The 27,580-nt window shown below is 48.1% G+C and overlaps 1 protein-coding gene across 1 annotated transcript in view; it reads right to left on the reverse strand.

The window, feature by feature from the left end:
- The window catches only part of KIAA1671 (KIAA1671 ortholog), a 160,360-nt gene extending 137,237 nt beyond the window's left edge, over positions 1-23,123 (reverse strand). Inside the window, exons 1-4 of the mRNA XM_004387641.1 lie at positions 21,562-23,123; positions 19,332-19,419; positions 14,051-16,891; positions 6,271-6,405 (exon numbers count right to left, since the gene is read on the reverse strand). Coding sequence (XP_004387698.1) covers positions 6,271-6,405; positions 14,051-16,891; positions 19,332-19,419; positions 21,562-23,123 — 4,626 coding nt within the window. The remainder of the gene's footprint in view (positions 1-6,270; positions 6,406-14,050; positions 16,892-19,331; positions 19,420-21,561) is intronic.
- Positions 23,124-27,580: the final 4,457 nt, after the last annotated feature.

Raw genomic sequence — 27,580 nt, forward strand, 5'->3', positions numbered from 1 at the left:
ACACCTCTAAGCCTTTGCACAAGCTGTTCCCTCTGCCAGGGGCAAACCGCTTCTCCCCAGACCACACCCATCTGACAAACACTTATTCATCCTTCAAGACTGTAAACAAGTATCCCCTCTCTGTTGAGACCTCCCCACACACTCCCTCCTCAGGGGAACCTTTGACCCCTGGGTGGATGAAATGAGGGAATACATGTAAAGCACATGACATAGGCTTGGCACATAGTAGCCGTTCAATAAACACTAGCTGTTCAAACCCACTGGAACTGCTGAGCTACCTTCGGATTTATCTATGTCTCACTCATAACTGCTGCCCCAATGCCCAGCACAGCACCAGGCACACACAGACAAATAAGTAGCACATACACAGAAAAATAAATAAATTCAAAGACTGAAACCCCCAAACACTCTTCCCTAGACAAACAGATCTATTCACGCCCCCCAAATATGCCTCTTGCATCATCCCATCTCTGCACCCTGGCACCTGCTATTCCTCCTTCCAGAATGTCCCCCCCATCCTCCTGCTTTTGCCTGACTAGATCCTCCAGGCTGTCTTCAGGCCTCCTGGTCTGTGAACTCTGGAAGACTGAGGGAGGGAACCTCCAGGGGCCCCCACTCAGGGCCTCACACACAGTAGGTCCACAGAAGGGTGACCTCATGGCTAAACAAACAAACAAATGCCAACTGACGGGTTTGGGGATGTGAAAGGAAATTCTTGCGGTTACCAGAGGTAACCAAAGGAACTCTGCAGCTGATGACCCTGTGCCTTCAGGGTCACGGGAGGGGCCTGTGGGGTGAAATGAGACCCAAGTCACAGTCCACACCTGAGTCACCGTGTTTTATGACCCCTGCGGGAGTGCAGAGCAAAGGCTCGCTTTATGGGGAAAAGAGAGTGCAGCCGCCCATGGGGCAGGGAGGGAGGAGGCCCGGCATAGGACCTGGGGCTGTCATGAGGACCAGAGGCGCTAAGGAGCACCCCTGAAAGGAACAAGGGGGATGGGAGACAACGAGCACTGGCCAGGGAGTCAGAGAGGCTGAGCTCCAGTCCCAGCTCAGCCTCCAGCTAATGCGGGACTTTGAACAAGACACTTCCCTTCTCCAGGCCTTGGTTTCTCTTCAACTGCAGAATAAAAGGGTGGGGTAATTTCTAAGACTGGGGATGCTTTCCTGTCCCATCAATAACTCTTTAAGAGAACTTAGGGGAAACAACTGGTAGCAAATAATAATTAATAGCATAATAATAGCAGCTAATATTTATCAGAGGTGCTGGTGGTTCAGTGGTAGAATTCTTGCCTTCCATGTGGGAGACCCAGGTTCAATTCCCGTCCAATGCTCCTCATGTGCAGCCACCACCCGTCCGTCAGTGACGCTTGTGTGTTGCTATGATGCTGAACAAGTTTTAGCAGAGCTTCCAGACTAAGACAGACTAGGAAGAAAGGCCCAGTAATCTACTTCTAACAATTAGCCAGTGAAAACCCTATGGATCACAATAGTCCAATCCACCACCAATCATGGGATGGCACAGGACCAGGCAGTGTTTTGGTCCACTGTGCATGGGGTCACTGTGCATACAGGGCTGACTCAACGGCAACTAACAACAATATTTGTCAAGCGTGTACTCTGTGCTGGGTGTTGTACTAAATGCTTTCTAAGCATTATCTTGTTCCTGCTTCATCCCCCCACCAGTAGCGATAAGTTCAGTAGATGGTTAAAAGCATGGACTCCAGACTCAGACCTTTGGAAAGATATCTCACAGCCTCAGTTTCCTCATCTGTAAAATGAGGATAACAAATACCTTCATCGCACAGTACACACTGTGTCAGATATTGGTATTGCTATTGTTCCCCGTTTTACAGAGGAGAAAAAGAGAGGCCCAAGTGGCAAACTCACTCACTTGCTCAAGGCCTCTGGTAAGAGGCAGGGAGGGCCATGCCCACCTGACTCATGCTCAGGCTCTGCCCAGCCTGTGGTTCAGCCAGGTGTGGGCGGGGCTATGCAAATCAGCAGGGCATCAGCCCCAGCAGATCCCAGGCACCCTTCAGAGGACTGCCACAGCGCAACAGCTGGCAGCCAACCCTGGGCTGAACAAATATCCTGTTCTCAGCCCCAGGAGGCAGCCACAGGATGCAGGGGTGTCCTGTTTCCTTGTGCACAGAATGCTGTAGGCCCAAGGGGAAGAGGGCTGGCGGGAGCTGGCAGCAGGCCCAAAGCACCCTCTCATGGCAGTGTGTCCCATCAATAGCTCTTTAAGAGAACTTAGGGGAAAAACTGATAGCAAATAATAATCAATGGGACAAGGCCCAGAAGAGAGACAAACCCAGGTTCCATTCCAGCTCTCTCACTTGCTAACTGTGTGGCCTCGGGCAAGCGGTTTAGCCCCTCTGAGTCTTAGTTTCAACCTCTGCATAATGGGACTCTTACTTCCTACCACGGGGGCAGGGTGGGGGCTGATAAGTCCTTAGACATGGGCTCAAAAAATGGAGCTGAGCCTAAATTAGAAACTAACAGCACAAAAGCACTGATAAAAACAATGGTGGTAATAACAGCAGATGTTTATCGTGGTGAGTGTCTCACTCACCCTCTCAGCTACCTCATGAGGTACTCAGTGCACATCTGACCAACTTCCCGAGCAGCAGGGCAGCCAGCACAGTCAAGGGGTCAAGACCACAGCTCCCTCCTGGCTGGTCACCTTGCCTAAGTCAGGCCCTCTCTCTGGGCCTCAGCTTCCCCATTTATAAAAAGTTGGACTCAGTGGGAAAAAGGGAGGAGGGAAAAATGGGAGGAGGGGAAGAGAAAGTGGAAAGGAAGGAAAGGTGGAAGAGAAGGAGAAGATAAAAAAAAGAAGTAGGGGAAGAAAGAAGGAAAAACTATCACTGCAGCCAAGGCATTAATTGAGACTTCACCCTGTGCTGAGTAATCTTGTTTACTGCTCACAAAAATACTCTTGAGACCAGATAGAACCATTCCCATTTCACAGGAGGAAAACCTGAGGCCCAATAAGCTCCATCAAGCCACTTTCCCAAGGTCACACAGGGGCAGAGCTGGGATTTGAACCCACTTCTTTCAGCATCTAGAGTCTAATGCTTAGGTCCCTCCCAGTCAGGCATTGGAGCAACTAGGAAGGGAACTGAACAACACTGGCTCCTGGTGGCTGCTCCCTAGAATTGCAGGCGTGAGTCCTGAAAGCACGGATTTAAGGTCTGAGAACCCAGGGGGTCAGGGCTACGTCTCCCTACCCAGTCACCTCTGTAGGAGAGGAAATTAAGCAGGCAGCAGCGGGGCAGGGGCCTTGGAGGCCAGAAAAAAGAGCCAAGGTGAGCTGCCTGAGAGATCCAAGGACAAAGGCTCCTCTATGATAGAGTGTGAATGAGGAGAAGCCGGGCAACCAGAGAGGACGCCAGCAAACAGAGACTATAAAAAGGGAAGTTTTAAATGCTTTTCTCCCCATAACCTTTGTCTTCACACACACACACACAAGTTCAATCAGATAAACAGTACAATCAGATAAGCTGAGTCAGTGCCACTTGAGAGGGAACAGAGGAAAGGGTAAGAAAGAAATCAGTGCAAGAGAACATTTACAAAACAACTGACATGTCGTGGGGTTATTAACCATTGTCATAGGGCAGTATGTGTACTAACTGTTTAATGAGAAACTGTTCTGTTCTGTAAACCTTCATCTAAAGTACAAACAAACAAAAAAAAGAATTATCTATGTGAGATCAAATTGACAACAGCAACTCAAAAGGTTTGATGGGAAGCCTAGGGGGCAGTGAGTTGAAGATAATGGCGATGGAATTAATTTGGAAAAGGATAGTGAGAATAGCAGCACCACTGGAAGAACTTAATCGATGTCACTGAATTGTACATGTAGAAATTTTTGAAATGGTGTATCTTTGGCTATGTATATTTTCACCAAATAAGAAAAAAGGTCCTCCAAGGTCGAGAAGGAAGAGTGTTGACATGTCATGGGGTTGTTAACCAAAGTCATAAAACAATATGCGTACTGACTGTGTAATGAGAAACTATTCGTTCTGTAAACCTTGACCTAAAATACAATAAAAATAAATTTTAAAACAACAACAAAGCAGATGGCTTTCAAATATGCGCGGGTTTGTGGCTGAGATATGGACACTCGAGGAACCTTCTGGGGCTGCTCAGCAGAGATCCCACCAAGGTCTGAGTCGCCCCAGCCGGGAAGTCAGGCTCTCTCACCGTAGCCATTCTCCTATCAGGTCCCAGCAAGCACTCTGCCAGAAGCATCTTCTTCATCCCCATTTTACAGAGCAGGAAACTGAGAGTTCAGAGAAGTGAAGTTTCCTATTTATGACCATCAAGCTAGAAGGGCTGCACATTTGAATGCAGGATCTAATGTCTCCAAGACACAAACCCAGGCACAAATGTCACTGACATGCAAGAGCTGTGTAGTCAAAAACAGCCTCGCGAGCTGAACATTAGTGTCGTTTCATTAAAGACGCACCTTGTCTTGGAAGTCCTCAAATAGGACCTGGGATCACTGAGGGACTTCATTAGCAAGCTGAAACCAAAAACCAAACCAAACCCTTTGCTGTTAAGTCAATTCTGACTCGGGGCAACCCCATGTGGTACAGAGTGGAACTGCTCCATAGGCTTTTCTTGGCTATACTCTTTACAGAAGCAGATTGCCAGCCCTGTCTACCGCAGTGCCACTGGGTTGGTTTAAACTGCCAACCTTTAGGTTAGTAGATGTGTGCAAACCATTTGTGCTACCGCAAACCTCCAAATATCATGGAACTCAAATCCAAAAAAACAACAAAAATCATAGAAAATCAGACGTGCTCAAGCCCTGGAACCCACCTGGGTAAACTGAGGCTCACAGAGGCAGCAGCTTCCCCACGGTAATGCTGCATCACGTATCTAGCCCCTTCCACAAGTGGGTGAACAGAGAGAGGGACAGTGCTGCCCCAAAGAGACATAGCTAAGTAATAGCCAAGCGGAGACTTGAAAATAAGAACAGTAATAATAAAATAATGATAACAATAACACTAAGTGTTCGATGTGCACCCAAGATGGTCCTAAGCACTTCACGCATTATCTCATCCAAGTCCTACATCAGCCCAGTAAAGCAGATACGATTATTGTGCCCATTTTACAGATGAGGAAACTGAGGCCAGAGGCCTGTCCAAGGTCACAGCTAGGATTTGAACCAGGTGGTCTGCCTCCAGAACCAGCTTTCCACTGTTTCCCATCATTACCACAACTATAATGTATCAAACATATTGCTATGTACTAGGCCATGCATATAATCTCTTCCAGTCCTCGAAATACTGTTGAAAAAATAGGAATCACATTCTGTTTTCCAGACAAAGAAACTAAAGCGTGGAGAACTTAAATAAATTGCTCAAAATTTCAGAGATGCTGAGAGGAGGCAGTGCTGGGATCTGAACCCAGGACTTTCAGATCCCACCACCTGTTCTCTTAACCGCTCCATGCCAGGCAGCTGGCGTTACCTCCCTGCGTTGGGCTGGAAACATGTGAGGAGGGAAGGTGTCATGGATTGAATTGTGTCCCCCAAAAAATGTGCATAGCAACTTGGCTAGGTCATGATTCCCAGTATTGTATGATTGTGTTATCTGATGTAATTTCCTTATGTGTTATAATCTCTACCACTATGATGAGATTATATGTGATCTCCTCATGTGTTGTAAATTCGATCACTGTGATGAGTTTATACTGATGAGGTTGACAAGATTAGTGTCTTAATGCAATCTCTTTTGAGATATACAAGAGAAAAGTGAGCAGAGATACATGGGAACCTCACACCACCAAGAAAGCAGGGCTGGGAGCACAACACGTCCTTTGGACCTGAGGTTCCTGTGCTGAGATGCTCCCAGACCAAGGAAAGACTGAGGCATCACAAGGACCTTTCTCCAGAGCCGACAGAGAGAGAGAGACTTTTCCTGGAGCTGATGCCCTGAATTTGGACTTGTAGCCTACTGGACTGTGAGAGAATAAACTTCTCTTTGCTAAATCCATCCACTTGTGGTATTCCTGTTAGAGTAGCACCAGATGACTGAGACAGAAGGCTCCCTGGTAGAGCCACCAAACACCCTCTGTGTTACGAACAACAGCACAGCCCATCAGACAACACCAGATTCCCGGACAGCCACCTACCTACTCTCGGCCCCTGGCCCAGTCACCAGGACTCTCCACGGCCACATTCCCGACCACCCAGCGGTGCCTCAGGACCAGCATCACCTGCAGGTCCCACTTGGCCACGCCACTATCACTCACCACAAAGGGCCCACTCCTCTTGTCCCTGCAGAAGCTGTGGCCTCTCCGGGGGCCCAGGACAGCAGGGTACACCTGCCGAAGCAGCTGCTCGTTGTCCTGGAGGCCACCCTCCATCCCCACATTCTGCGGCAGCACCTGAGGGTTCGAACACAAGAAAAGAGAGGAGCGGGGGAGGGGAAGTTCCGGTTACAAGAAGAATATGTCACTCCAAGAGAGTTCATTCCTATGTGACCTCAGATCAGTTCCTCAACCTCTCTGAACCTCGACCATCTGGGAAAAGAAAAATAATAGCAGTACCAGCTTCTAGAATTGATGGGAAAACAAGTGAGGAAGAGCAGTGGAAGTGCATGACACTGTGCCGCCACCAGGGGGCAGACTGCGGGAGGCCTGGGTGCCCGGCTTGCCTTGCCTTAGTCTCAGCCATGCCCGCCACGCTGCAGCCCTCCATAAATGCTGTTGTTAGGTACAGTTGAGTCGACTCCGACTCATAGCAACCCCATGTGACAGAGTAGAACTGCCCCATAGGGTTTCCTAAGCTGTAATCTTTACGGGATCGCCAGGTCTTTTCTCCCGCAGAGACACTGGGTGGGTTAGAACCGCCAACCTTTAGGTTGGCAGCTGAGCGCCTAACCATTGCACCACTAGGGTTCCTTCCATAAACGTTAGCCAGCTTCATGACTGCCACTGGTCATATGTGAAGACTCATTCGCTCTCTACGACAAAACACACACACATACACATACACACATCACTCACACTCAGACACACACACACACACACAGAGATACACAGGGAAAATGGAACATGAATGGGATCATACTACATACGCAGGTCTGAATCCTGTCATTTTTCCCACTCAGTCTATACAGGGAATGCATTTACAGGTCAGTGAATATGAGACTCTAGAATGTGGATTTGACCTGCCTCACACTCTCCACACAGATAAGGAAAGGAAGGCCCAGAGAGGGAAGGGACCTGCTTTAAGAACACACAGCACTGGTGAAGAGCAAGGCTGCGACCCTGATCCCTTGCCTCATGTCCTCTTTTCTTTTTGGTGCCATACGTGACCTTTGGAGTCCCTGAATGGCATAAACAATCAAGCACTCGGCTGCTAACTGAAAGGCTAGTAGTTCGAGTCGACCTCGAGGCACCTCTGAAAAATCAGCCATTGAAAACCTATAGCACAGTTCTACCTGACACACATGGGGTGGCCATGAGTCGAAGTCAAGTCAACAGCTACTGTTTGTTTTTCTATATCTGTATCTAGACAAGAGTTGCTCAACCTCGACACAATTGGTATGTGCAGCCAGATAATTCTCAGTTGTGGGGTGCCTGTCCTGTGCATTGTAGGATGTTGGGCAGCATCCCTGGCCTCTATCCACTTGAAGCCAGGAGCACCCTCCTCCCAAGTTGTGACAACTAAAAATGTCTCCAGGCACTGCCAAATGTCCCCTGGGGAGCAAAACCACCCCTAGTTGAGAACCACTGGTCTAAACACATACAGAGAAAGAAAAAAGGGGCTGGAAGGGTGTGCCCCGTTTATGCACTGATCACTGTGGGGAGGGTCTTTGGGGAGATATTCTTTCTAAGCCATGTTTCTATAACATTTTACATCTTTTACATAGCATTTACTATCTTTGTAAAGAGAAAAATGTGAAGGTTAGAAATACATATGATTCATAAATCACTGTGAAGTGTAGGGAAGTCCCAAAGGACATCAAAAACTGTGACATTGGCTGAGTCTGGGGGATAGGTTAAGGGAAAAGGTATACTTATCTTTTATTTTATACACCCTAGTAAGGTCTGAAGGACCCTGGGTGGCACAAACGATTTGCACTAACCTGCTAACCTAAGGGTTAACAGGTCAAACGCACCCAGTAGTACTGCAGAAGAAAGGCCTGGCGATCTGCTTCCATAAAGATTAAAACCAAAAATCCACTGCCATTGAATCAATTCTATGAGTCCATAATGATTACAGCCAAGAAAACCCTATGGAGCAGTTCTACTCTGTAACACATGGGGTCACTAAGAGTCAAAATAGACTTGATGGCAATGGGTTTGTAAGGTTTAAATTTTTAACAACCAACATTTTGTTCTTCTGTGATACTTTTTTTTCCCTCCAAGACCAAGAACCAAAGCTCTTTGGGCAGGAGAGAAGACAGACACAGGAAGCTGGGCCAAGGCTTCCCGATCCCTTGGTGAGAAAACGGATTCCCTGACGGTGAGAGCTCCTGGGCCTGCGCGCTCTGGGCGGGTGTCCAAGGCTGGGCTAGGGGGCCGGAGCCAGGCCCAGAAGCACCCCCTCCCCTAATGCCCTGACTCTCCGCTGCCAGCCAGGCCACTGAGCAAGGCACTGGCGAACAGACTGTCACATTTCCATGGCCTCTTGCCTCTGTCACTGCTCCCACAATATCAGGAGGTAGGCACAGGCAGAACCCTTCTCTCTAAGCACATCTTCAGCACCTACAGGAAGAGGGGACTATAGGGAGCCCTGACTAGGCACCTCTGGGTACCCAACCACGTTAGGTGCTTTTTTGCAATTCAGCCGGATGACAGGGCTCTGAGGCTGGGATCATTGTGAACTCCGTTTAATAGGTGAGGAAACTGAGGCTCAGAGAGGTGCAGGGTCTGCTTTACAGTTGGGAAGTGGCAGAGCAGAGATTCAAAAGTGGCCTCTGTGATCCTGAACATGGTGGTTAAAGAGTTTGGCCTCTTCAGGAAGAGACGTAGATTCAAAGCCTGGCCCCACCGCTTACCCTCTCCTAGACCTGAGGCGAACCTTAGGTTAATATTATCCTGTTGTCTAATCTCCACAACAACCCTTCCAGGTTGGACCCCTTTTACAGACAAGAACACTGAGACTCAAGGAAGTGAAAGGGCTTGCCTTTAATTACTCAACTGGAAAGGGGCAGAGGTGGGATCTGAGCTCCGGTTTGTTGATGCCACCAATCTGCTGTCACAACCACATCATACTTGGGGATGCTAAGTCAGTTTCCACACTGCACCTGGAACATGCCATGATTTTTCCCACCTCCAAAACTGTGCATGTGTTGTGTCTTTGCCAAGAATGCCCTCCTCTCCCCTCATCGGCCCATCCAAATGGACATCCATTTCTCAAGGTTGGGTTCAAGCCAGCACCTCCTCCAGGAAGCCTTCCTGGGCCTCTTCTCCAGCCCCTCACTCCACACTGTATCATTTCCTAGCTTGAATCACTTATGTCCCATTTCTCCATGGGGATCAAACACTTGCAGAGGGTGGGCTCCATGCCCCAGATTTCTTCTCTACCTCTCACAGCTCCTCATTGACCACACAGTGAAAGCTTACGTATTGAGCCACACTTGGTGTCATGGATTGAACTGTGTCCCCCCAAAATATGTGTCAACTTGGCTAGGCCATGATTCCCAGTGTTGTATGGTTGTCCTCCATTTTGTGATCTGCAAGCAGAGAGAGAGGGGACCTCACTATCACCGAGAAAGAAGAGCTGGGAACAGGGTGTGTCCTTTGGACCCAGAGTCCCTGCACTGAGAACCTCCTAGACCCTGGGGAAGATTGATGCCAAGACACAAAGAGATCTCCAAGGAATGCTGCACCCAACAAGGACCTTCCCCCAGAGCCGACAGAAACAGAAAGCCTTCCCCTAGAGCTGGCACCCTGAATTCGGACTTCTAGCCTCCTAAACTGTGAGAGAATAAATTTCTGTTTGTTAAAGCCATCTACTTGGGGTATTTCTGTTATAGCAGCACTAGATAACTGTTACGTATTGAATTTGTACCCTAAAAATATGTGTCAACTTGGCTAGGCCATAATTCCCAGTATTGTGTGATTGTCCATGATTTTGTCATCTGATGTTATTTTCCTATGTGTTATAAAGCCTTCCTCTATGATGTTAACGAGGCAGGATTAAAGGTGGTTATGTTAATGAGGCAGGACTCAATCTACAAGATTAGGTTGTATCTTGAGTTAATCTCTTTTGAAATATAAAAGAGAGAAGCTAGCAGAGAGACGGAGGGACCTCCTACCACCAAGAATGAAGAACCAGGAGGGAAGCGTGTCCTTTGGACCTGGGACCCCTGTGCTGAGAAACTCCTAGACCCACCCAAGGGAAGACTGATGACAAGGACTTTTCCCCACAGCAAACAAGAGAGAGAAAGCCTTCCCCTTGAGCTGGTGCCTTGAATTCAAACTTCTAGCCTCCTAGACTGTGAGAGAATAAATTTCTGTTTGTTAAAGCCATCAACTTGTGGTATTTCTGTTATAGCAGCACTAGATAACTAAGACAATAACTAAGACAAAATTTGGTACCAGAAGAATTTGGTATCGTTGAAGGGTACTAACAGGTACCTAAAATGTAGAAGTAGTTTTAGAATTGGGTAATGGGTACAGGCTGGAAGAGTTTTAAGGTGTCTCATAGTAAAAGAAAGCTGAGATTGCCTTGAAGAGACTGTTGGCAGAACAATGGACATCAAAGGCAATTCTGGTGAGGGCTCAGAAGGAAGTGACGAGAGCTACAGAATAAGTCTCTCATCATCTTAGAGAATACATATAGCACCAGCAACACAATGTTGTTAGAAATGTGGATGTTAAACATGCTTCTGGTGAGGTTTGAAAAGAAAATGACGAACATGCGATTGGACAATGGAGAAAGAGTGATGCTTTTTATGCAGTGGCAAAGAACTTGTCTGAATTATATTCAAATGTTTGGTAGAAGATAGAACTTGTAAGTGATGAACCTGGATATCTGGCTGATGAGATTTCTAAACAAGATCTTAAAAGGGCCGTGCGGGTTCTCCTTATAGTAAAATGTGAGAGGAAAAACATGGACTTAGAAATGAACTGTGAAAAAATGAAAACAGAATTTAAAATTTGGAAAATTCTGTTCTACAAACTAAGGACACATGTCCTAGAATGCTCACCAAGGATATGGCTACACAAGCATTTGTTAAAGAGATTAAGCCTGTGACTGATGGATCTAACCAACTACCACAGCAGAAAAGCCATCAGCTTAGACTGAAGGGGACAGAGACAGAACAAAAGAAAAGAATGCTGTCTGCCTCTTGGAATTCTACAGGCTTGAAACAGGCCAACGGAGCTACATCTGTTGTCCTCCAAGAAAAGAAAAGGACCATCCCTGGAGCAGCTCAGAGATCAGCAGAACTGTTGGAAGGAGCATGGGAAGCAGGACTTTCTCAGTTTCTTGAGTTTCTCCTGAATCTCAAAGGATGGGGCCATGGCTTCCTAGGTTTCAAAGAGTCGGATCTTCGTCAACTCAGTTCTGGAGTGTAGGGCTGCCATTACGGTGTGCCAGGAAGATGGGGCTGCCACCCAAAGCTGAAGGAGTGGGGTTTCCATACCGAAGGGGCAGAAGAACAGGTCCTGCCAGGGCTGAGGTGGTGGGGTTGCCATTCAGATGGACTAGGAAAATGGGACCACTCAAAGCCAAGGGAGCAGAGTTGCTGTCTCAGTGGGCCTAGAAGGTGGAGCTGAAGCCCAGGGCCAAGGGGTCTCCACCCAGAATCCAGAAAATGTGGCCAACACCCAGAGTCTGGAGGGCTGGGCCAGTGCCCAGATGGTCTTAGAGAACAGAGGATTATTTTCAAGCCTTAAGAGCTAATGTAAATTGTTCTGCTAGGTTTTAAGACTTGCTTGGTGCCTGATACTCTTCTTTCCCTCCAATCTCTCCTATCTCTAATGGAAATGTCTACCTTGTGCCTGTTTCACCATTGTACTTTGGAAACAGATAACTTGTAATCTAGATTTCATAGGTTCACAGATGAAGAGGAATTTTGCCCCAGGATGGAAAATGCCTAACCAAAAAAAACCAAACCTGTTGCCATCGAGTTGATGTCAACTCATAGTGGCCCTACAGGACAGAGAAGAACTGCCCCATAGGGTTTCCAGGGAATGGCTGGTGGATTCCAACTGCCGACCTTTTGGTTAGCAGCCAATCTCTTAACCACTGCACCACCAATATACCTAAAGTCTCATCCATATTTGATTTAGATGATTCAGAAGGTGAGATTTTGGACTTGGAGTCGATTCAAGACTTTTGGGATGATGTGATGGGGTGGCAAGGACATGATTTTGGGAGGCCAAAGGGTGAAAGGAGCCCTGGTAGTGTAGTTAAAAGGGTGAAATATCATGGATTAAATTGTGTCCCCCAAATATACGTGTCAACTTAGCTAGGCCATGATTTCCAGTATTGCGTGGTTTTCCATTTTGTGATCTGTGAGTAGAGAGAGGAGGGACCTCATTATCACCGAGAAAGAAGAGCTGGGAGCAGAACACATCCTTTGGACCCAGAGTCCCTGTGCTGAGAACCTCCTAGACCCAGAGGAAGACTGATGCCAACACACATGGAGATCTCCAAGGAACGCTGGGCCCAACAAAGACCTTCCCCGAGAGCCAACAGAGAGAGAAAGCCTTCCCCTAGAGCTGGTGCCCTGAATTTCCTAGTCTCCTAAACCGTGAGAGAATAAATTTGTTTGTGAAAGCCATCTACTTGTGGTATTTGTTATAGCAGCACTAGATAACTAAGACAATAACTAAGATGGAATTTGGTACCAGAAGAATATGGTATCGTTTTTTTCCATCTGTACAAGAAGATGAAAATACCTGCAGCAGACATTGTCAGCGCCCTGCTCAAAACTCAAGTACACAACAATGGCAACGGCATCCTACTGTGTGAGGGCTTTCTCTCCACCATTGAGCACGGAACTAGCCAGGACAGAAAAGCCTGAGAGTTAGTAACTCCAGGAACAGCCTGAGCCAATGACGAATAGAAAATGGAATTTTCCCAATAAAATAAATATTCCAGGTGCTTTACCCTGGATGAGACAACTCAGAGGTGTGTGTTCTCCGCTGCCTCCCAGAGGTACCCAATAGGATTGAACCTCAGTTGCCCACAGTGATGACCTGCTTGAAAACACAGCTCTATCACCTGCCTTCTCTCCCCAGTCTCACTTTTCCCTGCCCTACCAGTTCTCCTCGTGATCACCTCTTAACAAAACTACTTGCACCCAGAACCTTGCCTCAGGTCCTGTTCCTGGAGGATCCCAAACCATGACAATCCTTCTCTCACAAAATTGTCACAAGGCTCAAATAAGATCACTCATCTACTCGTTCAACAAATATTTCTTGAATATCCACAAAAGGTCAAGCACAATACTGGGTGGGGGGCGGGGGGAGGCATAACATACTGGAATACAGCAGGTGCTCAATAAATGATACCATGATCATCATTCTAGGCCAGAGGTTGCAAACTCGTGGCCAGGGGCTTTATATAGTCAGCAGACAAGTTTTGTTTGCACTGAACATGTTATTAATGAATTGTCCTCCTTTTCATAATGGGGGGAATACACATAAAAATCTAGAGTTTCAGATTTTCTTGATAAACCAGATCTGCCATCCCAGGGCCATCACGTCAAGAATTAGCCGGAACTGAGCTGCAGCTGCCCCACTTCAGATAGGGCATGAGCTCTCAATTTGCCACAATCCCCACTACTCCCAGGAGTCTGACACCCAGTTGCATGCCACTCATTTATGTACCCATCTGGCCAATACAGGATCTGAGTTTGAGACCCCTGGCCTAGATGTTTCATCAACATTTGACAAATTGAAATAGTGGGGTGGGAAGGGGGAGTATGCTGTCACACTGTAGGGATTGCAACTAATGTCACAAAACAATATTTGTATAAATTTTTGTATGAGAAATTAACTTGAGCTGTAAACTTTCACCTAAAGCACAATTAAAAAAAAAAAAAAATTGAAATAGCCTCCTTACCTTGTGGCCGTCTCGAGTCCCCGACTCCCGCCGACAGGGCCCCATTTTGGTCTCCTTGGCCTCCAAACTCTCCCCGGGGAGGCTGAGCTTCCCTTTGAACTGTTCGTGTCTCCTCTCTCTGGCTTCTTGCATGATGGACAGGCCCTCTCGGATTTTGGCGGGAGGACCCTTCTCCGAATAGGCCCTCTTGACATCCAGCGGCGACCTTCCACTGTCCCGTGGGTGGTCACCCCACTGGGCACCACTGACCTCATCTCCCCTCCTGACGGATTTCCTCGGGGTCTCTTTCTTCCAGTCAGCGGGGGGCGACCTGGACAGCACATTCGCCCCGCTGCCTGGATCCTCTTGACCAGAGGACTTGGACTCAGCCGGGTAACTCTGACACTTGGCGTTGTGATGTTTACTAGCACAGGCCTTCTTTTCATCCTCAGAGAGTCCCAAGGTCTTTTTCCTGGGAACCACAGGACCAGAAGAGGCCTCTAGGTATTTTTCAGGAGCTGGGTGTGGCAGAGCCCACAGGGGAGGGTTAAATTTGGTGTTTGTGGCTGAGTCCAGGATCTCTACCTGCTGCTTGCCTGAGCTGGGGGTGGAACTGTGGTTTGTTTCGGTAAAACTGGCCTGTTTCCAAAGACCCTCTGCTTGGGGTGCCTCCTTCAGGCTCTTCCTACCCCTTTCCAGCCCCACTGGATGGCCTCGCCTCCCATGGGGCAAGCTGCTGACTTCAGCCGTAGGACTCTCTTTCTGCTCCCGAGCCTCCCCAGGGCCTTTCACTGACTGCTCCTTGTACTCAGCCATCAAGGCATCAATGTCCAGGACACTGGATCGGTAGCTTTCTTTGATTTTACCGGGGAACGTCTCGCTGACCACTTCAGTCTTCCTTCTGACAAGATCACCAGCTTTTGGGTGACTTCTGAAAGTTGGGGTAGTTTTGGGAGTGTTGCTGGAGGACATCTTGTTCCCACCGTCCTGCCAATCGTTCTGAAAGCCAGTGACGTCTTCTGATCCCCGGTGAATCCATAAAGCATCGACATCGATGATTCGTTCGCTAGAAGGATCCAGAATCCTATCCCCGAGAGATGATGGACAGTCGGCTGGCTTCAAATTCTTTGAAAGGCTGACATTTGCATGCTCTCTTCCCTTAGCCCAGTTTTTACTGTCCACAGACTCCAGTGGCTCTTCATGGTTAAGAGAAACTAAAGTAGATGTTACAGAATGAGGAGATGGAGGGGGAGCTATTTTTCTAGAATGTTCCATCACATTTTCAGGCCCTGACTTAACAACACTCTTGGCTTTTTGAGCATCAGGAATCTGATATGTTATTGCAAAAAATGTCGCCTTGGGTTCCACAGGAGACCCTTGCTTCCCCGGTGGAAGAGTCTGGACCAGTGACACGCCTGGGTTCACCTCTTGGGTTCCCACCCTATCGTGGGACAGTTGAGGTTTTCTTAAGGCACCAGCTGTAGGGGTCAAATAATCTGTCTGCCTCTGTTCCACCTTCAAAGAGTGCTCTGGGTCAAGGAAGCCGAATTCTTCAAACTTCACATCGAAGGGTAAAGTGCGACGCCTCCACCTCTCAGTTCTCTGGTCCATGTGACTTGCTTTCCGCATTTTCACTTCCAGCTGTGGTGTAGGAGTCAGCCTTGGGTCATCTTCACTGGCAGCCACAACAAGGGGTCCTTTCTGCACAGATAACACGCCTGGATGTGCCTCTGCTCGGAAGTCAAAGGGTTCATCCTTAGCCCTGGAAGGGGGATCTAGAGGCCAGCCCTGGGGTACAACCTTCTCTTCCCTTGAAAAGAAGCCTCCCAGCTTGTTTCCTGCTCCTTCATGCTCCTCGGGCTGGACCTCACGGATGCTGGCCTTGACAGCCCTCACAGTGGTAGCCTCAAGTGCACAGGTCCTGGCCAAGCGCTCGCAGGCAACCACGGGGCTCAGCTCCGAGCCCTTCTCTTCACTGACCACCACGGTGGCTTTACTCCAGTTCACAGAGGCCCCGCCTGTCCACTTGGGCGATGGGCAACTGCGCCCAAACACATCCTTCGGCTCTCGAAAGTCAGGCTTTGGCGCCATGGCCTCATGCGTCCCTCGAGCTTCCCAAATCAAACTGGCTCTTTGGACAGACCCAGGCTGACCTTCTAAACCACCCTCCAGGTCTGCAGGGGGGGCCTCAGGAGACAGCCGCCTCTCTTTCTGTGAGAGCCCAGATGTGCTGCTCCTGAGCGTCACGGCTTTCTCCTCGGGAGCCGTGGAGACAGCCTCACTGTGGGCACGCTCCCCCACTGCATGCACAATGTCATACTTTGGCTCAACCCGTTGGGAGGTGGGAGGGTTTTCCGAGTGCTTATAGAACGGGTTATTATTGCGCTTTTCTCCCCAAGGATACCATTTTGGCTCACCGTTTGAAAGGGCCGTTTGTCCCAATTTCTCTGTCTCAGAATTTTCGAACCACCTGGAGTTCTCTTTCTTGGGGTTTGTCTTTTCTGGTGGGACCTTCCCCAGCCAAGAGCCTCTGTCAGGCCCAGGTCTGCACTCTGAGACACGGGTATCGGGCACATCAACAGGGACCGTGGCCGAGGGACGGCGTCTCAACGGGTTGGCCACAGTGTGTCTCTCTACGTGATGCTCAAACACTGTGGCCCACACAGTCTGGAAGTTTCCATCATCTTCCAGAGTGACACCAGGAGTACTCGGGGACCCCAACAAGTTTTCACGTGGACAGTTGTCTGGGTCTTGGTTAGAGCTGTCTTTCTGCTCTGTCTGCCTGGCCTTCTTCTGGAGTGTCCCAGGCTTCCAGAGGCTTCTTGGAACAGATGTTCCATCCAAAAAATGCCCTTCTTTCTGCTGAAAAAAAAAAAGAAAGAAACAATCCAATGTTAAAGGATGCAAAATGGGAAGGAAAATGCGAGGAGACTGAAATGGCTGCTTATAAAATTAAAATAGCAAAATATCATAAAATGTTAAAGACTGAAAACATCTAGTGTGAGTAAGGATGTGGGGAAATGGACACTCTCAGACACTGTAGGAGAGAACATAATGGATACAATTTTCAGGCAATTCAGCATGATTATGATTTTAAAATATTCATTTCCTTTTATCTGGACGATTTCCTCCTAGGACTCTTTCTCTGCCCATGTACACAAGTCTACGTGAACAAGAAAGTTGACCAGCAATGTCTGTGCCACCAAAAGAGCAGGTTTCTGTTTGCATTCCTGCTTTCACTTCTTCTGGGTATATACCTAGGATCAGGATTGCTGAGTTATATGGTAGTTCTATGTTCATCTTTTTGAAGAAACACCAAACTGTTTTCCACAGTGGCTGTACCATTTTACATTCCCACCAGCAATGGATGAGGGTTTCAGTTTCTCTACAACCTGACCAACACCTGTTGTTTTCCGTTGTTTTGATCATAGGGGTGAGGTGGTGGTGCAGAGGTTAAGAGCTATGGTGGCTAACCAAGAAGTCGGCTGTTCAAATCTATCAGCCACTTCTTGGAAACCCTAGAGGGCAGTTCTACTTTGTCCTATAGGGTCGCTGTGAGTCGGAATGGACTCAACAGCAACAGGTTTTGGTTTTTGGAATGGCTAATGACATTGAGCATCTTTTCATGAGCTTGTTGGCCATCTGAATATCCTCTTTGGTGAAATGCCTGTTCAAGTCCTTTGACCGTTTTTTGATTAGGTTTTGTCTTTTTGTTGTTAAGCTCTGGTGTGTTTTTAAAACTATGTATAAGTTTCTTAAAAACTTAAATATACACTGACCATATGATCTACTCCTAGGTGTTTATCCAAGAGAAAAGAAAATAGCTTTCCATGCAAAGTCTTGTACACCAATGTTCTTAGCAACTTTATTTGTAACAGGTCCCAAATAGGAAACAACCCAAGCAAGGTACATCAGAAGGTGAATGGATAAACAAACTGTGGTCTGTCTATACCATGGAATACTACTCAGCAAGCAATAAAAAGGAACGAACTATTGATACAAGCAACAACACGGATGAATCTCAAAATAATTATGCTGAGTAAAAGAAGCTAGACAAAAAAGAGTACATCATTTATGTGTCCATTTATATAAAACTTTAGAAAATGCAAACTCACCTACAACGACAGAAAGTGGATCAAATGTTGCTGGGTGGGGAGGGGCAGGAGGGAGGGAGGACAAAAGGGCACCAGGAAACTTTTGGGGTAGTGGAAATGTTCATTCCGTTGGTTGTGATGACAGTTTCTCACGAGTATACGTGTGTCAAAACGCATCAACCTGTACAGTTTAAATATATGTACTTTGTTGTTGTTAGGTGTCGTCAAGTCATTTCGACTCAAAGTGACCCCATGTGACAGAGCAGAAGTGCTCCAAAGGGTTTCCTAGGCTGTGATCTTTATGGGAGCACATCACCAGGTCTTTCTCTCCAAGACCCGCTGGGTGGGTTCGAATTGCCAACCTTCCAGTTAGCAGCCAAGCACTTAACGGTTGCACCACCAGGGATCCTCATGTGCACTTTCCTGTATGTCACTTACGCCTCAGTGAAGCTGTTTAAAAAAAAAAAAATCTGCAGAAGGCATCGACCACAAAACAGTTACACCTAGCAGTTACTTTATGAGCTTTTTCTTGGATTAAACACAATAAATAAAAATACTTTTTAAGCAATTTAATTGCTGGTAATTTATCTCTTTCTTCTGCTAGGTGATCAGTTAGGGCAGGGAAGGGTGCAAGAACCACAGTGAAGGAACTGGAAGGAGTTTCTATTAACATTTTTTAGCCTAAATTTTAGTTTCTTACTAGGGAAAGATTCTTACAGGAAAGCCACATCCCCTCCACCTGTTCGCACAGAAAAAATAAATACCTGATGATTACATTGTTTGTAAACTGCATTTAAGACCAGGCTACTAACCGACATCATGCCAAAAGACACTTTTAAAGTCCCAACATTAAAGAGAAAAAATAGGTTTTTTTGTGCATGTCAGGTTTCTGATTCTTTCCTGAGTGGAACAGATCGTGAAAGCCTCTTTTTCTGATAAGTATAAGTACCCAGGAGTCCCTAGGTGGTGCAAACAGGTAACACACTAGGCTGCTAACCAAAAGGTTGGAGGTTCAAGTCTACCCAGAGGTACTGCAGAAGAAAGGCCTGCCAATCTACTTCCAAAAAATGAGCCAGTGAAACTCTTTTGGACCACAGTTCTACTCTGACACACATTGGGTCATCATGACTTGGAGCCAACTCCATAGCAGTTGGTGGCATGAGACCCCACTAGAAAACAATTTGTGCCCCAACACTGTCACTCCTTACCTTTTCTCTCGAGTCCTTGGGAAGCTCCCTACTTGGCTCGGGACACTTCTCATATTTGACTTCATTGCCTGAAGCAGGACTTGAAAACCTGGTACAGAGATGGGAGTTATTCTCACAGGGCGGAAAGCTGTGACTCCCCTCAGTCCACACCCTATAACTAGTTCCAGAGCCCAGAGGGTGCAATCAGCATTAAGATCACCAAAGCCATGAACAGCCCGATTTTCTCTGTCAAAGGAAAATTGTCCTTCCTAATAGACAAACGGGCACAGTGGGGAAAGCCTACCTTAAACACAGCATCATTGGGTGGACGAGCCCCAGGCCGGGCAAAGAGACCTGGGAGCTAGTCCCAGCTCTACTACCTCCTCACTGCAGGGAGCTTGGGGTGGGATGTGACTTCACCTGAGCCTCAGTTTCCTCATCTATAAAATGGGTATCATTAACACCTCCCCACCTTCCTCTGCAAGGCAGATAAGAGGCTACCCAAGGCCCTAATAGCTACATGAGGGCGTTTAGGGAAGAGCGAAGATGCCCTACGAGGGATAATGAATGGTTGTTGTTAGTGACCAGGGCACAACAACAGTCCCACCGCAGCCTGGCCATAAGAGTCGGGGGCAGTAGGCCATCACAGAACATGGGGCCACTGGTTTGCCTCTGCCTCTCTGGGTGACCCTGGCCAAGTTATTGTCCCTCTCTGGGCCTCAGTTTCCCCCATTTGTCAAGGGGAAGAGAGAGTGGGGCTGGAACGTTTCCATCTCTGGAGAGTTCTCTGGAGTAGATGCCTGAAGATGTTGCAAGTGTTTATTAACTCAGGTTGGGACTGCAGAGAAAAGGGAGGGGAGGGAAATTGAACCACTTAACCTTGACCCATGAGGCCCTGAGTGGTGTGAACGGTTAAGCGCCCAGCTACTAAGCATAAGGTTGCAGTTCGAACCCAATGAGAGGTGCCTCGGAAGAAAGCCCTGGTGATCGGCTTCCAAACGTCACAGGCATGAAAACCCTGTGGAGGGTAACTCTACTCTGCACACCTGGGGTCACCACAAGTCGGCAACTGGTAACCTTGACCCACGCTCAGCAATGCGGGTCTCCCAGGTGCCAGCCATGAGCCCCAGGATGAGCTGTTTCTAAACTCGGAGCCTCCGTTTCCTCATCTGTCAATGGGAGTAACATGCATGAGTCCTCTGGCATAGGGCCTGGGACTCGGCATTTCCCAGAAATGGAAGCCTCTGTCCCAGGTGATCTTTTCTCTGTGACTCTTAACTCAGGGGTTCTCCAGCCTGGCTGCCCTTGAGTATCACTTGGGAAGCTTTTAGAATCTAGTAATGTGAGCCCCTCCTCAGATCAACTGAATCAGGATCTCTGGGGATGAGGCTCAGGGGTTGGTATTTTTTCAGGGTGATTCTAATATGCTGAGAGCCCTGGTCTTGCTTTGGCCAGGCTGGCAGCCCTGATTCCCAGGGCCAGGAGGGCAGTGTGCCCAGAGGTCCTGCCCCTGGAAGCTCCATCCTGGACAGAGTATGCCAGTGGCATGCATGTCACTGACAAGCAGATGAATCACACCCAGTGACATCGCAGTGCTGTGGCCAAGAAGCCACTTGTAGGAAAACAAAGGAGCAAGAGATATCGGAGGCCAGGCCAACCTTAGAAAATCATTATTAACAGACTAGGTTAATATTATCTGAGCCACAGTGTACTGAGAGCTTCCCATGGGCCGAGCAGTCCCCAGTGTTATCTCTCTGAGTCTTTACCTCAATCTTATAAGGAGAGTCTTACTATTATTCCCATTTTCCAGATGAAGAAACTGAGGCTCAGTGAGGGGAAGTGACCTGCCCAGGTTATCATAACCCCTCAGATTTTATTTTACACAGAGGCAATAGGTTGAGCTGGAATTATATCTGGGTTCCCAACTTCCTCACAGTACTTCACCTTTCCGACTCTCATCTGTGAAATCGGTACGATACCTTCCACTTTATGGACATACCACAAAGATGAGAAGAAACAAGGAAGTCCAGCTCCCTGCCCGGCCACTGGCACACACTGTACACAGAGGGGACCTGAGTTACCTCTCCACATCTCAGCTTTTTCATCTGAGAAATGGAAACTGCCACACCTTCTCTCAGGACTGTGAATTAACTGAGGAAGGGGGTGTAAGGGGCCTAGCATGCAACCGCAGGGTCTCCAGTGGGCAGTGTGAGACAGCTCAGACTGAGGCCCACGGGATGCTCCCACTTACAGTTTGGTCAAATCTGCCGACAGTGGCCTCGCCTGGAATGACCTCCTCCTGATCTCTGGCTTTGCCTCAGCAGTATCAGCAGCCCAGCCTTTAATCCGCTCCTGGACGCTCACACCCCCTTTCTCCAGCTCAGGGGCTGCTGAGGGAGACTCGAGGGCAGCCAGGGGTGGTGCAGACCCCCGTGCCAAGGCTAAGGCACTCTCCTCCCCATACAGGCTGATGCGCTTCTTGATACTTCCCCTGGAGGTCCACTCTCCGCCCGCAGGAATTTCCCCATTAGCCACTCTGCTCTTGACCTCCTCAGATTCTTGACCCTTTCCAGACCTGAGTGAAGGGGACTCGGGCGCCTTCTCTGGCTCCCCATTCAGCTTGGCTTTCTCTTCCCAAGGACTCTGGTCATCTTTGGGAGCAACCTTAGCTGAGCCCCCTGGGGTCCTGGGGCTGCCCGCCTCCACCTGCTTAAAAAGCATCTTCTCCTTCCGTTCCTGGATTTTCTTGGCCACCTCCAGGAAGCCTGAATTCGGGTCATGAAGGGGATCCTCTGCTTTGACCAAACACTGCCCGTCCACTTTGGGCTCCGGGTCAGACCTCTCTGTCCCCTGACACCAGGTAGTGGAACCTGCTGTCACCCCATTTTCCTCATCGGCCACCTTCTTAAGCAAGGCCTCTCTGATCTCAAATCGGGCCGTGAGGTCCATGGACAAAGGCCGGGGCTTTCTCACCCATGTCTTCTCAGGTGGGGTAGGTGGAGGTTTCCCCACCACAGCCACTCCGCCTGTGGCCGGCTTCTGAGGCTGAATGGATTCGATGAAAATGGCCGACACAGGCCTTCTCTTCAGGCGTGGCCTGGTCTCCCGAGTGGGCCTTGCAGTGTCCTCCACACCGCTGGCCTTCAAGAGAGGGTCATTTTGGCCTCTCTCCTCTTGGGCTGGAGCTGGACTTGTCTCCTCTGACAGGGAAGTGGGTCGGGGAAGGGTCCCTGCAGGCTTTCGAGATGGTAGGGCAGGCTTGGCGGCCACCTCAGGCCGGGAGCCCAAAGGGGGGTCCTGAGATACCCCTCTGTTGACCTCCTGTGCCCCCTCACCAACCCCCTTTCCCAGAGTGGGCCCGGTTTTGATGGTTTCAAAGAGAATCATGGTGTTGGGGTTGGGCTGTAGGAACGGGGATCTGTTGAACAGAGAAGCGCTTCTCCTTGGGACCTCCCCACCACCTGCCTCCTGCCCCACCAAGGTGGGCATCGTCTCATCCAGAGCCTTCACTACCACGTCCTCGGGGAACCCACTGGAAGAAGACGGCCTGGGCCACAAAGACGAGACAGGGGATTTCACATCAGAGGCCTTCTCCTTGGAGAAGGGTTTGGCGGTGAGTCTTGGCAGAGGGAATAAACGGGCCGAGCTCCTGAGGGGGCTTTTTCCTTCTAAAATCCGTGCTGAGGGAGCCCCTGAGGCATCGCCAGCCTGGCTGAAGTAGGTCCGCTTCAAGGTCTCCTCCTTGGCGATTTCACCGAGGCCTGGCACCCCCGTCAGGGAAGTTAGGGAGCTGACCTCGACCCGTGTCGCCATGGTTACGGCTGCGGATCCATGGGGATCAGGAACATCCAAATCAGAGAAGCAATCGCTAAAAAAAAAGAAAAAAAAGGAAATTTATAAATTCAGTCAGTGTCTGGGTATGGGGTTAGTGGGCAGCTCCAGAGCTGGGGCTGCTCTTCCCGTATGAGGTAAAGTGGTGTGGGGGAGTCTGGAGTGAGAGACCAGAGCCCTCGGTTCTGGACCTGGAGCTCCTCTGACTTCACCCGGTGACCCTGAGTCAGTCCCTTCACCTCTCTGAGTCCCGGACAAGGTAAGTGGACTAAATGACTTTCTATGGAGTCCATTCCAGCTCAAGCGGCGCTGACATTCTCCCCAGTGCAAAAAAAGCATCAGCATTGGCTGGGACTTACGCAACTCAGCTACTCCTGGAGGTCAGTTCTTACAGTAAAAAGTGATTATCTCTGCTGTACAGATAAGGAAGCCAGCTCAGAGAGGGGAAGTAACTGGCCCAAAGCCACGTTGCAGGTAAGAGGTGAAGTTGACATTGGAACCCAGATCTGACCCCAAAACTCACATCACACAGTGCCAGCTAAAGCCCCACCGTTCCCTTACTCCTGTCGTTGTTAGGTGCTGCAGTGTGGATTTCAACTTATAATGACCCCGTGTGACAGAGTAGAAGTGCCCCATAGAGTTTTCCAGGCTGTAACATTTACGGGTGCAGATTGCCAGGTCTTTCTCCCGCGGAGCCACTAGGTAGGTTCAAACCGCCAACCTTTCGGTTAGCAGCTGAACATTTAACTGTTGTACCACCAGGGCTCTTTCCCTTACTCCGGCTACCCTAAATATTTTGCCATTTCAGAGCCTTCTCACATCACACATTGGTGGTGGGGCGTCAGGCACAGAGAGGGTTAAGTGACCAGCCACAGCTCACACAGCTACCCAGAGCTAGAGTCCCTGAGGTAACAAAGCTGGTTAGTGGCCTTAAACTCAAGCCACAGCCCCACCAGGCCATCTTTATCTTTCCTCTCCTCTGTGGCTAGCTCCAGCCCTTCCAGATGCCTTGGGGGGGCGGGGGCGCTGTCCCCACTTTTTGCATGCAATCTGCTGTTCTTACGCATTTGACTTTGGTTTCTTCTCTGCTGACCAACTATTATGCCTATTGTTCTTTTTTTTGGCAAATCTTTTTTTTCTTTAATTGTCGTACTTTAAGTGAAAGTTTACAATTCCAGTTAGTCTCTCATACAAAAATTTATACATACATTGTTATGTGACCCTAATTGCTCTCTGTCATGGATTGAATTATGTCTGTCAAAAGTATCTGTCAACTTGGCTGGGTCATGATTCCCAGTACTGTATAACTGTGTACCACTTTGTAATCTGCTGTGATTTCCTTATGTGTTATAAATTCAATCACTATGATCTAATAAGATGGATCAGTGGCAGTTATACTGATGAGGTATATATACAAGATTGGATAGTGTCTTAAGCCAATCTCTTTTGAGATATAAAAGAGAGAAGCAAGCAGAGACATATGGGAACCTCACACCACCAAGAAAGCAGTGCAGGGAGCAAAGCGTGTCCTTTGGACCTGAGGTTCCTGCACTGAGATGCTCCCAGACCAAGGGAAGACTGATGCATCACAAGGACCTTCCTCCAGAGCCAACAGAGAGAGAACGTGTTCCCCTGGAGCTGATGCCCTGAATTTGGACTTGTAGCCTACTGGACTGTGAGAGAATAAACTTTTTGTTAAAGTCATCCACTCGCGGTATCTCTGTTATAGCAGCACTAGATGACTAAGACACTCTCCCCATACTGTAACAGCACACTCCTCCTTTCCACCCCTAATTTCCCGTGTCCATTCAACCAGCTCCTGACTCTGTCTGCCCTCTCATCTCACCTCCGGACAGGAGATGCCCATTTAGTCTGATGTATCTACTTGAGCTAAGAAGCACACTCTTCACGAGTATCATTTTACGTCCCACAGTCCAGTCTAATCTTTGTCTGAATTGTTGGCCTCAGGGATGGTTTTAATTCTGGGTTGACAGACAGTCCGGGGGCCATGCTTTCCAGGGATCCTCTAGTCTCAGTCAGACCATTAAGTCTCATCTTTTCACTAGAATTTGAGTTCTGCACCCCACCTTTCTCCTGCTCCATCAGGGACTCTCTGTTGTGTTCCCTGGCAGGGCGGTCACTGGTGGTAGCCTGGCACCATCTAGTTCTTCTGGTCTCAGGCTGATGAAGTCTCTGGTTTATGTGGCCCTTTCTGTCTCTTGGGCTAATACTTTCCTTGTGACTTTGGTGTTCTTCATTCTCCTTCACTCCAGGTGAGTTGGGACCAATTGATGCATCTTAGATGGTCCCTCACTAGCTTTTAAGACCCCAGACACCACTCACCAAAGTAGGATGCAGAACATTTTCTTTATAAACTTTGTTATGCCAACTGACCTAGATGTCCCCTGAAAGCATGATCCCCAGACCCCCACCCCTACTACTCTGTCCCTCAAAGTGTTTGGTTGTGCCTTCCTGTTCTTAATAAAACAGTAGCCCTGGTGGTGCAGTGGTTAAAGCACTCAGCTGCAAACCAAAAGGTCAGCAGTTTGAAACCACCAGCTGCTCCGTGGGAGAAAGATGTGGCAGTCTGCTTCCATAAAGATTTATAGCCTTGAAAATCGTATAGGTTGCTATGAGTTGGAATCGACCCAATGGCAGTGGGTTTGGTTGGGTTTGGTTCTTAAGAAGAAGAGTAACAGTGACGGCTTACCATGTATGACGCTTCAAGTGAAGCCTAGCACTTGTATGTTTGATAAACCGCATCCTCCTCACAACCCCTCATGGTTGGTATAATTATTCACATTTCCCAGAAGCTCAGGGTGTAAGTCCTTCATTCATCAGGCTCAGAGCTCTGCTCTCTCAATGCAAGAACCCTCCCCTCTCAGTTAATCTGCCAACAACCTGAAAGGCAGGCGTTGTCCTTATATCCATTATGGAGATGAGGGAAAGGCTCAGAGAGGTCACGCAACTCACCTCTAACCACACACACTGAAATGCCATCACTGTCTTTTTTTAAAAACTAAAGGGGAAAACTGGAGGACATTATGCTGAGTGAAATAAGTCAATCACAAAAAAAGACAAATATTGTATGAGACCTCTATTGTAAAAACCCATGAGAAAGTTTACACACAAAAAGTAACAATCTTTGTTGGTTATGAGGGAGGGGAGGTGGGGGGGAGATACTAAATAGGCAATAGATAAGTGGTATCTTGGGTGAAGGGTGAGACAGTACACAATACAGGGGAAACCAGCACAACTTGTACAAAGGAAGGTCATGGAAGCTCCACAGACACATCCAAACTCCTTGAGGGACTGAATTGCTGGGTGGAGGGCTGTGGGGACCATGGTCTCAGGGAACATCTAGCTCCATTGGCATAACACAGTTTATAAAGACAATGTTCTACATTCTACCTTGGTGAGTAGCGTCTGGGGTCTTAAAAGCCTGTGAGCGGTCATTTAAGATACTCCACTGGTCTCATCCCTTCGGGAGCAAGGGAGAATGAAGAGAACAGGATACAAGCAAAAGATTAGTCCAAAGGACTAATGGACCACAGCTACCAAGGCCTCCACCAGACTGAGTCCAGTACAGCTAGATGGTGCCCGGCTACCACCACTGACTGCTCTGACCAGGATCATAACAGAGGGTTCTGGACAGAGCTGGAGAAGGATGTACAACAAAACTCTAACACACAAAAAAGAGACTAGACTTACTGGGCTGAAAGAGTCTTGAGAAACCCTGAGAGTATGGCCCCAGACACCCTTTTAGCTCAGTGGTGAAGTCACTTCCGAGGTTCACCATTCAGCCAGCGATTGGACAGCTCCATAAAACAAAACGGGACTAATGAGGCATAGCAGTCCAGGGACAAGGACTAGAAGGCAGAAGCGGACAGGAAAGCTTGTGATAGGGAACCCACGGTTGAGTAAGGACAGTGTTGACATGTAGTGGGGTTGTTAACCATTGTCATAGGGCAACATGTGTACTAACTGTTTAATGAGAAACTATTTTGTTCTGTAAACCTTCATCTAAAGTGAGAATAGCAGCACAACTGGAAGAACATAATCGATGTCACTGAACTGTGCATGTAGAAATTTTTGAAATGGGATATCTTTGGCTACGTATATTTCCACCAAAAAAAAAGTTCAAGAAGGGAGAGTGTTGATATGTCGTGGGGTTGTTAACCAATGTCATAAAACAATATGTGTACTGACTGTTTAATGAGAAACTGTTTGTTCTGTAAACCTTCACCTAAAGTACAATAAAAAAAAAAAGGAAAAAAAAATTAAAGGGGAGCCATTGTTTAGGAAGCAGTGTGCTTCTGTTAATGGTGATGGAAAATTTGGCAACATGATTAATGTCACTGATATCAGTAAACCGTACACCTGAAAAATACTGAATTGGCTAATGTTATGTTTTATATACCCACACACACACATATATA

This window comes from Trichechus manatus, unplaced genomic scaffold (genome assembly GCF_000243295.1).
Source record: "Trichechus manatus latirostris isolate Lorelei unplaced genomic scaffold, TriManLat1.0 scaffold00190, whole genome shotgun sequence".
Lineage (NCBI taxonomy): Eukaryota > Metazoa > Chordata > Mammalia > Sirenia > Trichechidae > Trichechus > Trichechus manatus.